At 40.0% G+C, this 12,389-nt stretch overlaps 1 protein-coding gene across 28 annotated transcripts in view; it reads left to right on the forward strand.

The window, feature by feature from the left end:
* The window catches only part of epb41l2 (erythrocyte membrane protein band 4.1-like 2), a 210,017-nt gene that overhangs the window by 108,269 nt on the left and 89,359 nt on the right, over positions 1-12,389 (forward strand). For all 28 annotated transcript variants that reach the window (XM_043683418.2, XM_043683473.2, XM_043683480.2 and 25 more), the window contains exon 4: positions 7,889-7,993. In XM_043683418.2, coding sequence (XP_043539353.2) covers positions 7,889-7,993 — 105 coding nt within the window. The remainder of the gene's footprint in view (positions 1-7,888; positions 7,994-12,389) is intronic.

Raw genomic sequence — 12,389 nt, forward strand, 5'->3', positions numbered from 1 at the left:
CTCCATCCAATGCCTTTGTATTTTGTGCAATAACCTACCGTGGGGAACCTTCTCAAATGCTTTACTGAAATCCATATGCACCACACCAACCGTTTTACCCTTATCCACCTGTTTGGTCACCTTCTCAAAGAACTCAATAAGGTTTGTGAGGCACAACTTACCCTTATCAAAACCATGTTGGCTATCCCTAATAAACTTATTCCTCTCTAGATGATGATAAATCCTATCTCTTATAACCCTTTCCAACACTTTACCCACAACTGAATTAAGGCTCACAGATCTATAATTTCCAGGGTTGTCTCTACACCCCTTCTTGAACAAGGGAACAGCATTTGCTATCCTCCAGTCTTCTGGCAATATTCCTGTAAACAGTGACAATGTAAAGATCAAAGCCAAAGGCTCGGCAATCTCCTCCCTGGCTTCCCAGAGAATCCTAGGATAAATCCCATCCGGCCTAGGGGACATCTATTTTTACACTTTCTAGAATCGCTAACACCACCTACTTGCGCACCTTAATCCCATCTAGTCTAGTAGCTTGTATCTTCGTATTTTCCTTGACCACATTGTCTTTCTCTTATGTGAATACTGACAATAAGTATTCATTTAGTGCTTCCTCTATCTCCTCTGACTCCACGCACAACTTCCCACTCCTATGCTTGATTGGCCCTTATCTTACTCTAATCATTCTTTTATTCCTGATATAGAAAGCCCTGGGGTTTTCCTTGATCCTATCCGCCAATGACTTCTCATGTCTCCTCCCGGCTCCTCTTAGTTCTCTTTTTTGGTCTTTCTTGGCTAACCTGTAACTCTCAAGTGCCCTAACTGAGCAATCACGTCTCATTCTGATATAAGGCACCTTCTTCCTCTTGAGATTCAACTTCCTTCGGAAACCATGGCTCCCACGCTGGACGACTACTTCCCTACCTGACTGATACATACTTAACAAGGACCTGCACTAGCTAGTCCTTGTATAAGCTCCACATTTCAATTGTGCCCATCCCATGCCCGTTAATAGTTCTGTGGTCCTCTCACTGAGACCAGTTTTATGTTCCAAATTTTATTTACAAAATTCAAATTCTAGCAGCTGCCATGTCCCTATAGCATTAACCTCTTCCCTCTGGATTAATACTCTCGTGACATTGTCACGATGTCATCACCACCCTGTATACTGTCCCATCTAGGAATAAAGTATTCATTGAAAAATTATTTTCAAACTTCTCTCTTGCATCCTTGGATTTGCTTGCACAACATTTTTTTTAAATTGGCCAATAAAGACATAAATGTAGCTTTTGGAACCTTTTGATTCTAAAAGGCTTGTCTTGCATTGGAGTTTTGGGAGCATCACTACTCAGGTGTATATAATTCTGAGTGTCTCACTGTTGTGCTCAATGTAGGATTACCTAGTTGCTGAGGTTTTGAAAGGATCTACATGAATACAACCATTTCTTCCATTTCTGTTATAGAAAAGGAGCTGAAGTGGCTAGTTCTTTCTCGTTGGGTTATGAATTTTGGCCTCCTGGGACTTGTGCATTCTTTTATTGTTTTCAAGATAGCATCAGATCTTGGTAAAAATTTCAGAAAGTAGCAGAACTCTTTCAGAGTTATTAGGAAAGCTAATTGATGCTTGTGAAACTGTTTTCTATCTATCAATCTATCACCACAGCTAGAGTACAGAGGAACCTCAATTATCCGAATGAGATAGGCGGGCACTATTTCGTTTGGATAATTGATTATTTGGATAATCAATTTTGGCTTAAATGTGAAAGCCACGCTGATCTAAAACTGTGCTCTACCGGAGAATTTGTTTAAATCTATAATTTTAGTGTGTCTGCCATTTAAACACACTAATCTTTGCAGTCCGCAAATTACAGGTTAAAACGAGAAGAACTGAACCCTTACAATGAAATCCCAGCATTAAATAAGGTCCCAAAAAGCTTCTACAATCGCAAGCCCATTTACAGTATCGGTTTCCAGGAACTCAGTCCGTGATAGAAAGACAGAAGCCCCACCTCGCACGTGCATTTCTGTTCTCGGCCTTTTTTTAATGAACGGCCGGTTGAAGTGCCTGGAATACTGTAAAACACTTATTTTTGCAAAGGGCTGTGTAACAACCCTTACCTAAAAAAAAATCCAATCGCTGATGCGTGACCTGCTTATGTTTCTTTGTTTTTGCCAGCATTTTCACATCGTCTTCAGTACAGGTAAATCGAATACACTTACCTCTTTAAAGTAACGTTTTTATGGGACCTTGAAATCATCTTTGAATAATCCGATATTTGAGTAATTGGTTTATGGATAATGGAGGTTTCTCTGTATTACATCCAGTTTAGGGCACTGCAGTTTAGGGTAGACGTAAGGGTTGTCAAGAAGGTGGAAAGAAAATGTGCTTGAGTGGCTTTAGGAATGAGGATTTTAACTGCAAGATTAGGTTGGAGAAGCTTTTTTTCCTGCTTGGAACAAAGGATTTTGTGGGGAGATTTCACAAAATCACAGAAGGGGAGTGTTCAGCCCACTGTTCTTGCACTCAATCATTAGGTGAACATAATTACCTAGTATCAATCTAATTTTCCTTTTTCCCATATTGTTGCAAATTATTTTTATCCAAATACACATCCACTGTCCACCTGCATGCCTCAGTTGAACCTGCCTCTATCACCTTTCCAGACATTGCATTCTATTAATTATTCACAAAGGAAAAAACCCATTTTCTTCACTTCGCCCTTTCTTCAGTTGCAGATCACTTTCAATCAATGTCCATTTTGTTCTTTTCCTTTTGTAGGCAGGAAATCTATCCAGCCCACTTATGATTTTCTAACAGTCCCAACTAGTTCAGTCAATCCTCATAACCAAAGTTCCTCATCCCTGGAACCATTCTTCTAAACTACTTTGCACTTTCTCCAATACATTCGCATCTTTTCTATAATATGGTGCCCACAATTGCACACAGTACTCCAGCTGAAATCTAACCAGTGTCTTACACTTTAACATCATTAAAAGTCACATAACACAAGGTTGTAGTCCAACAGATTTATTTGAAAGTACAAGCTTTCAGAGTGCTGCTCCTTCATCAGGTAGCTAGGGGGCAGGTACATAGGACACAGAATTTATAAGTAAAAGATGAAAGTGTCATTCAATGTATGTGATGTATCACACAAACCGAAATGGCTGTTAAGTCTTTAATCAGTTAGAATGGGGATGCAGGTTTTGATTGATGAATATGTAAATCCCAGAATTTCTTCCGAGGTAATTTAAGATTTTATCAGCCGATAATAAAGGGTGACCTTTCAGTTCAGATAAAGCATGAAAGGTGTGAGGTTAGAGTCTCTCTGTATCCTAAAGTAGGAATTTATAAAATGTCATATTGACTGACTGACTGCCTATAGATTTGTGTGCTTTTTGTACAAAATAGAATGTACCTGCAAATATGAACCTGCAAATGCAAATTCACCCCATAGACTTTTGTGTGTGTATGTCTGTGTGAGAGGGAGGGGGAAAGTGTGCGTGTGTATATGTCGGAGAGAGGGGGGGTGTGTGTGTGTGTGTGTGTGTGCACATAAGAGAGTGCATATGGAATTGTTGAGTTGAGCATCCTATCCCATTCTTATGAGGGCATCCTCCAGCACCTTCATGTGTCTATCGCATTCCTCTTCATCTGAACAGATCCTGTGGATGTGTAAGGCTTGTCCGTAGGGGATGACTGTTTTAATATGTTTGGGGTGGAAACTCGAGAGTGCAGCACTGTGAGGTTTATCCACAGGCTTGCTGTAGGGTGTGATACTGAGGTGTCCGTTCTTGATGGAGGTGCATGTGTCCAAGAATGAGACTGACTCTAAAGAGTACTTCTTGTTAAGTCTGATGGGATGAAACTTGTTGACATCACTGTATAGTTGTTTCAGTGACTCCTCGCCATGGATCCCGAGGATGAGAAGGTCGTTAATGTATCTGCTGTATGTGTTGACTGGCGGTGTTTTCTGTCTGTCCTCCTGCCTCCCCACTAGTGAGGTTAATGTAACTAGTCTGTAATTTCTAGCATTATCCTTACAACCTTTCTTGAAGGAATGTCATGTTTACAATTTTCCAGTCTTCTGGCACTTCCCAGAGTTTAGGTAGGGATGAGAGATTGTGGTCTTTGCATCTTCAATTTTCCCTCTAACTTCCTTCAAATTTGAGTTTTGGGTATGAGACCAAAGGTTAGCAATTAGGCTTTCTGGATCTCCAATCAATGGGGTGGAGGTAGATAGTCATGTTGTCAAAGTGATTGGAAACTGGTGGAATTATGGAGAGCATGGGAAAAGACTAGATAAAATGAGAAGAATATAGTTAGGTTGCATAAGTTCCAAGGGGTAAGAGACAATTAGTGTCTGCCAGGCCAGTTGCATTTGTGGGTCTTGAGAAGTGTGCACTGTGTGGCTGAAGTTGGAGTCTGGAGAGAAAATTAATGTGTGTTTAAATCAATGATTCCACCTCCAATGGCAGACGGTGATCCAGAGGTGTTAGAACATGGTGTCAGAGAGTGTTCAGCCTCGATAATTTGGAGGCCAAGTCCATAAACAGCACCATGCTTGTCAACAGGTTAAGTGCTAATCAGGTATGTTTAATGGTCTCCATATTGGATGCGTCCACTGGGTTGAGAGGCTGTGATAAGACTGTCTTGGTTGTGTACCTTCCTGGTCAGTGCTGGTGTGTCAGGTTTGTGCAGAGTGGATGTCTTACCTCTGAGAACTACCAACCAATCCAAGTCGAACAGTTCTCCAGTTGTATCCCTGCCACAGCGAGCAGTGACCACTGTCAGTATTGCAGTAGGGTCCAGGGTGCAGAAACACTGTAGGTCCCTGAAATTCTCATAAGTGGGATATACAGGCCTGGGTTGTTCAAGCAGGCCTTGGTGTGGGTGAGAGTATCATTTTAAATGATTCTTTCCATGGGACTGTCCTTCTCTTTTGAAAGGGCCTTCCATTGGACATAGTGTGTCCAAGTAACTCTCCAAAGGTCTGGCAGATCATCTCTGGTATACCTGGTGATTTGACCATACCCCCTTGGTGCTGTTAGAATAGTAGTGACAGTGCTCAATTGCTCTCAGGATGGGAAGTCCATGCTTGACCCTACCCTCCCTTGACTTTGTTGCAGGGAGTCGGGCAAGCAAATGAATTTCCCAATCTGAGCATTCCTATCCCATTTTACAGCTACCCCGAACTCCTAACCCACTCTACTCAATGCGTGAGTTGGATCTGAGAGAATGGAGTACTGAAAGGTAAGTTGAAAGGAGTAAATAGAGTAGAAAAATTGTGATGATGGATGTGCCACTGGCTGCTTCCAATAAAGCAAATCCTGCAGTTAAGAAGTCAGAAGGAGTGGTCCAAGTGAATTGAGAATTCTGAAGAATTGAGAGCCCACTGTGTGGGAGAAGACCTCTGACCAATCTGGGAGGCTGGTACTGAATGGGACAGGAGCAGAGCTTCGTACCATGCTCCATTCATCGAGGCAGTAAACGGCTGAAGCTGGATTCAAGAAAAGAACTGGTTGTCTTGGGGTCAGAGAGGAAAGAAAGACTGAGAACATTTGAAAGAGGAATGGGTTTGATTGAAACAGATTGGTAAGATGGATCTGGAGGTGTGTTCAGATGCAAAATTTGAGAAATTTGGTAACACGATAAATTAGTTATTTATAAAGTGTTAATTGTTGGCAGGTGTCTCACTTAGCATCACTGGGGCAACCTTTGTTAGGGTCATGCTTAAAAGATTCCATTATTTGCGCGCAAATATATCCAGAAGCAGTGTGATTCTGTGCCAACCGATCTAAACAAGCATCATCCTCTTCAGACAAGAGAAATGTGCTAAACAAGATATACCCTTTTGCCCCTTTAGTACAGGATGCCACAGAATTTTCAGGAAAATTAGCTGACCACCAAAGCTCTGAGATGACATCGATCATACTTTGACAGTTTCGGGGTGAAGAATCAAGTGAAACAGAGCTATCTCCAAGCCCCCCATTTTCTTTGATATATTCCAATTTATGTTCTTGAATTTTACTTTCACTGCCAACATGGAAGGAATTTAATGCATATTGGGTAGGTGGCAAGTTCTAAACTTGTTCAGGCGGTTAGTGAAAACAAAATGACAGGACATTTTGATCAAAGAGCTCCTCTATATTGCTGATGCATGCCATTCGTGCAGGTTAAGCGACAGCCAATCATGTACACACTTTCCCATAGCTTTAACTTGTTTCTTTTGATTATAAGCATCAAGGCAGCTGTCATTGTAATTAGTTGTGTGCCTGACCCCCTGCTTTATGGATACTTGCACATGTGACTTGACATCAACATCACCTCTCGGGGGCACTAGCTGACAAGGAAGAAAATGATGTAATTGTCATGTGGTCCAATGAATTCAGCCATGATCACTTGGCAGCAGTGCCAACACACATACCCAACATAATGATACCTGATAAACATTCCATATTGGCACATGTGATAGAAACTGTGTATCACTGATTAATAACGTCAGCTAACAGCAATATGGAGCTATACCAATCCAATAGGTTGGAACATAAGAACTTAGGAATTAGCAGCACGTATAGGCAATTCATGGCTGATCTTGTACTGGTCCCAATTCCACTTTCCTACCTGCTTCCATCACCCTTTATCCCTCTTTTCATCAGAAACACATTTACCTCTTTCTTGAATCTGGTCCATATCCATAACCTTAAGCAGATGGAAGGATGCTGACAATGATGATTGCAATTGTAAATGTGATTTTATTTGCATTGTTGTATTAATTTGATACATAAAAGGCTATTGAGAGTAATTTTTTTCTTAAATGTTTACAGACATTTCAATATTGTGTCAGTTGGTACACAGATTTCCTTAATGGATTTTCTGTATTTACTAAAGTTTAGAATTTTGACAAACCAAATTATTTAATCCATATAACTATTTGAAGATCTGCATAATAATTCTGAACTGTCACTTTCTGCAAACAACTTTTTGAAAATAAAACAGGATGCTGGAAATATCCAGATGTCAGACAGCATCTGAAAAAGAGGAAAGCAAAATTAGTACCCAAGGTCCTAGCCTTTTATCAGAACAGCTTTTAAACCAAAGGGGAAACAAAAAACAAGAATATCCAAGCTATGACAGAAAAAAAATAAATGAAACAATGATGGTGAAAGACAAAAGATAATGATTGGACAAAGTTGGTAATGAAGCATGGGTCCAATGAGGTGTAAATAGTTATAGATTTATACCACCTTTGCCTTGTTCCATATTTTTATTGCTTTCTCCACACATGACCAAATGTTTTGCTTTTATCCTGCCCTTTTCTTGGCTCTGTATTTGTTTAAAATTAGCTTTGTTAGTCCATAAATGTAGAGAAATTTCAGATGATAGCGAGATTTCAAAGATAGCGAACCCAAGTATACCCAAACATATAAATAGAAAACGGGCTATACCACCAGTGCTTCATCCAGAGGCTCACTGAAGATATTACCTAGTATGGTGACGACACATCTGAAAACAAACCTTCCAGCTCAGCGAGCAAACCTACATCCAAATTTTAGATTATTTTAAATTGTTGATATTTGTTTCATATGAAAATTGAAACATAAAATGCTGAAGATATTCAGCCAGGTAGTATCAGAGTTAGTGTTTCAGTTTCAAATAAGTTTACATTCAGTAATATTATTCAGCTTCATTTTAGCATGATCTTTCTAATTGTTGAGCAGAAACGATAAGCTTAAAATAAATTTGTTACTCTGTTCAACTACTTCTAATGACATTTTGCTGGCGATGCAAATATGTCCCTTTTATATAAAATATTATTTTTGAATTTTTAGTGGGTATTTTTCACATTAAATTTAAAATCTTAATTTGACTCTGACTTTTATTTGTTAGAAACGTGCCAAAGGCCAGGTACTATTTGACAAGGTGTGTGAGCAGATCAACCTGTTGGAAAGGGATTATTTTGGGCTTACGTTTCGGGATGCTGCAGATGAAAAGGTAAGATCAAAAGTTTCAATAAAACTATTCAGAGTTTTCTTTAAAGTGGCTAGCTGAAATAGGAGAGTTTCTAAGTGCAAATATAATGCACACCAGCCAATTATGACAACAAACTGCAAACATCAATTAAAACACTTGCTATTTGCACCTATTCCTTTCAATTTATCATTTTTGGAACATGATATTGCTGTAATTTGGAAACACATTTTCAGTACACAAAGTTGGAGCAATGGATGTCATTAGAGTTTTACAGGGTAAAAAAACTGTATGATAAAGGTAAATCAAGCACATTGTCAGATGCATGACACACATTTTATCATGAAAAGCCTAATTTAATATTGATGTGTGATAGAAGTTCTCCCAGGGAATTACGATCTGTCTTGTACAGTCTTATAATGATGAAAGATTAGGATTGCTATCCAAGCGCATCTATTCATAAAATAACCAGTTTCCATACCACTCAAGTTACTTAAATGATCCAAAACCTTACTCTACCTTATCTGATGTATGCTGCTGCGTAATTGCCCAGTGCCATTCACTGGATCAGGAATCTGTTTATTTAGTATGCATTCTTAAATTATTGGTACAGGTTGTTCTGTTACAACTTGTTTTGTTATCACAAATTCACTGTAACGTAATTGGGGAATTGGGGTCACCTTTGAAGCATGTGTTGGCTGTAATGCAATTACATCGCCAACACTTTAAGCACTTACTAAAGCGCGACTTTTCTGTAACACAGGGTTGCACAAGAACGCAGCCATCACATTATAGAAGAACTATCTGTATTTAGTCTTATTGTTACTACTTGTCTGATTTAGTCTAGTTATTACTTGTAATAACATAGAATGTGGTTATTTTGGAATATAATAATGCCAGACACAAAGGTCATTGTCTGTGTGCTTAAATGAAGCCTGTCTTCTGAGTGTTTGACATTTTTCATCTTTTATGATTTAGACATTAAAACTGCAATTATACTTGATTATTTCAGAAGAGGAGTGCATCTCTGGTATTACCCAAAATATATTGTTGCAACCAAGTGAGAAAGAATGAACTGGCTTGCTTTTGTTCAAATTTCTTAGCTGATCACAAGGTTTAGAGTTTAAGATCATCTTGCACAAAATTATGCCTCTCTCCACTTAAATATATTTGCCATGACAACTAAACGTACACTATTTCTTCAATCAAAGAAAGAGACATGTTGAACCCAAAGAAAAAACAAATGACAACGCCAAGGTGGGATTTGCACAGTGCTAATGTCACTAGATTAGTATCTGTGAACCCTAGGCTAATGTTCTGGGGATATGGGTTTGAATCGCACCAAGGCAGATTGAATTAAAATTTTTTGCAATAAAATTTATGGAATTGGAGCCGGTCTCATAGTAACCATATAAAGACCATTCATTGTCATAAAAACCCTTCTCATTCACAACTGCCTTTTAGGAAAGGAAATATGTGGTTGACTCTTAACTATCATGAGGGCACTTAGGGATGGGCAATAAATGCTCCTAGCCAGTGACGTCCACAACAAAGCACAACACAGTCTTCATGTAGTCACTTGGTCCACATATACATGTGCACATAGGTACCAAGTTAAAGTGGAATAGTGTCAAATATAAAGGGAGATGAAAGAATGTACACCTTAGACTCCTTTGGTTGTCTTTGAAGCATCAGCTTTTAACCTGAGCTCAGTGTTTCTTGGCTAGTTTTTTGAATGCAATCAATTGTAGGGCATAATGCAGGAGTTGAACATTTTGTTTCTTGATGATTGTCTCTGAAGCTATTTATGCGGGAATAGGGGTCTTAAAAGGGACTGATCATGGATAGTCAACATGGCTTTGTGCGTGGGAAATCATGTCTCACAAACTTGATTGAGTTTTTTGAAGACGTAACAAAGAAGATTGATGAGGGCAAAGCAGTAGATGTGATCTGTATGGACTTCAGTAAGGCATTCGACAAGGTTCCCCATGGAGACTGATTAGCAAGGTTAGATCTCATGGAATACAGGGAGAACTAGCCATTTGGATACAGAACTGGCTCAAAGGTAGAAGACAGAAGATGGTGGTGGAGGGTTGTTTTTCAGACTGGAGGCCTGTGACCAGTGGAGTGCCACAAGGATCGGTGCTGGGTCCTCTACTTTTTGTCATTTATATAAATGATTTGGATGCGAGCATAAGAGGTACAGTTAGTAAGTTTGCAGATGACACCAAAATTGGAGGTGTGGTGGACAGCGAAGAGGATTACCTCAGATTACAATAGGATCTTGACCAAATGGGCCAGTGGGCTGAGAAATGGCAGATGGAGTTTAATTTAAATAAATGAGAGGTGCTGTATTTTGGGAAAGGAAATCTTAGCAGGACTTATACACTTAATGGTAATGTCCTAGGGAGCGCTGCTGAACAAAGAGACCTTGGAGTGCAGGTTCATAGCTCTTTGAAAGTGAAGTCGCAGGTAGATAGGATAGCAAAGAAGGTGTTTGGTATGCTTTCCTTTATTGGTCAGAGTATTGAGTACAGGAGTTGGGAGGTCATGTTGCAGCTGTACAGGACATTGGTTAGGCCATTGTTGGAATATTGCGTGCATTTCTGGTCTCCTTCCTATTGGAAAGATGTTGTGAAACTTGAAAGGGTTCAGAAAAGATTTACAAGGATGTTGCCAGGGTTGGAGGATTTGAGCTATGGGGAGAGGCTGAACAGGCTGGGGCTGTTTTCCCTGGAGTGTCAGAGGTTGAAGGGTGACCTTATAGAGGTTTACAAAATTATGAGGGGCATGGATAGGATAAATAGACAAAGTCTTTTCCCTGGGGGGGGGGGAATACAGAATTAGAGGGCATAGAATTAGGGTGAGAGGGGAAAGATAGAAAAGAGACCTAAGAGACAACTTTGTCATGCAGAGGGTGGTACATGTATGGAATGAGCTGCCAGAGAACGTGGTGAAGGCTGGTATGATTGCAACATTTAAGAGGCATTTGGATGGGTATATGAATAGGAAGGGTTTGGGGGGATATGGGCTGGGTGCTGGCAGGTGGGATTAGATTGGGTTGGGATATCTGGTCGGCATGGACAGGTTGGACCGAAGGGTCTGTTTCCATGCTGTACATCTCTATGACTCTAAATTTCAGAAAGAAAACAATGGAGACAACATCTTCACTTCAATTGTCTGCCAATGTTCTCCCAGAACTTTTCTTGAAGTACTGGCTTCCAGTGTGTATTTCTGAGGTTTCTTGGGTAGGTCTGTCTGTCATGGTAGTTTTTTCCTAAAATTTGCTTGTGGGATGTGGGCATTGCTAGCTAGGTCAGCATTTTTGCCTATCCCCAGTTGCCCTTGAGAAGGTGTTGGTGTACTGCTACAAACCAATTACTTGAGGTAGACCCGAAATGCCATTCGGGAGGGAACTCCAGATTTTGACCCAGCAGCAGTGAAGGAATGGAAATATATTTGCAAGTCATTGGTGAGTGGCTTGGAGCAGAATCTTCCAAGTTATTAGCTGTCCTTGTCCTTGTCCTTCTGTATGGAAATGGTAGTGGATTTGGAAGGTGGTGTTTTCAGGATTTTTGGTGAATTTCTGCAGTGCGTCTTGTAGACAGGACATATTTCTGCTATTCAGCATTGGTGGTGGAATGACTGATTGTTTGTTTTGTGGATGTGGTGTCAAATAAGTGGCTGCTAGTCCTGGACAGTGTCAAGCTTCTTGTGTTTTTGGAATTGTGTGATGACAATTGTGTCAATGTCCAGTAGTTTGCAAATTTTAATGTCTTCCTGAAACTGTGATTGACCTTGGTGAAACATTGAACTATCCTAATAGAAACTTTGAATAGTTGGGTCAAGGGATCAAATTTGGGAAAATATGGTGGATCAAAGAATAGAGGCAGACAAGAGAGGCTGTTATTAATATGGGAAATGGTAAACAAAGACTGTGACAGGAAGTGGTAGCAAGTACAAATCTAACAGTAACTCCACCAGTAAGGTTCCTGGTTAGAAATAAAATAATCAAAAACAAGCCACACTGTAGTAAGATGGCATGTAAAGGAAGAAATAACAGAAGTTTGTCAGGAAGGTACAGTGATAACTATGGTAAATTTTAATTTATGTATAGACTAGAAAAATCAGTTGGGCAAAAGTCTCCTAAATGGGTTCATAAAATGTTTTTGGGATAGTTTCTTAGAGCAGCATGTTCTGGAGTGAACTAGAGAGCAGGCTATAGCAGATATGATGTTGTGGTTCTGTTCGCCGAGCTGGGAATTTATGTTGCAGATGTTTCGTCCCCTGTCTCGGTGATGTCCTCAGTGCTTGGGAGCCTCTTGTGAAGCGCTTCTGTGATGTTTCCTCTGGTATTTATAATAGTTTGTCTCTGCCACTTCCGGTTGTCAGTTCCAGCTGTCCGCTGCAGTGGCCGGTA

The sequence above is a fragment of the Chiloscyllium plagiosum genome, unplaced genomic scaffold (genome assembly GCF_037043375.1).
Source record: "Chiloscyllium plagiosum isolate Xiang-an unplaced genomic scaffold, Cpla_swu_hap1 HiC_scaffold_3, whole genome shotgun sequence".
NCBI lineage: Eukaryota > Metazoa > Chordata > Chondrichthyes > Orectolobiformes > Hemiscylliidae > Chiloscyllium > Chiloscyllium plagiosum.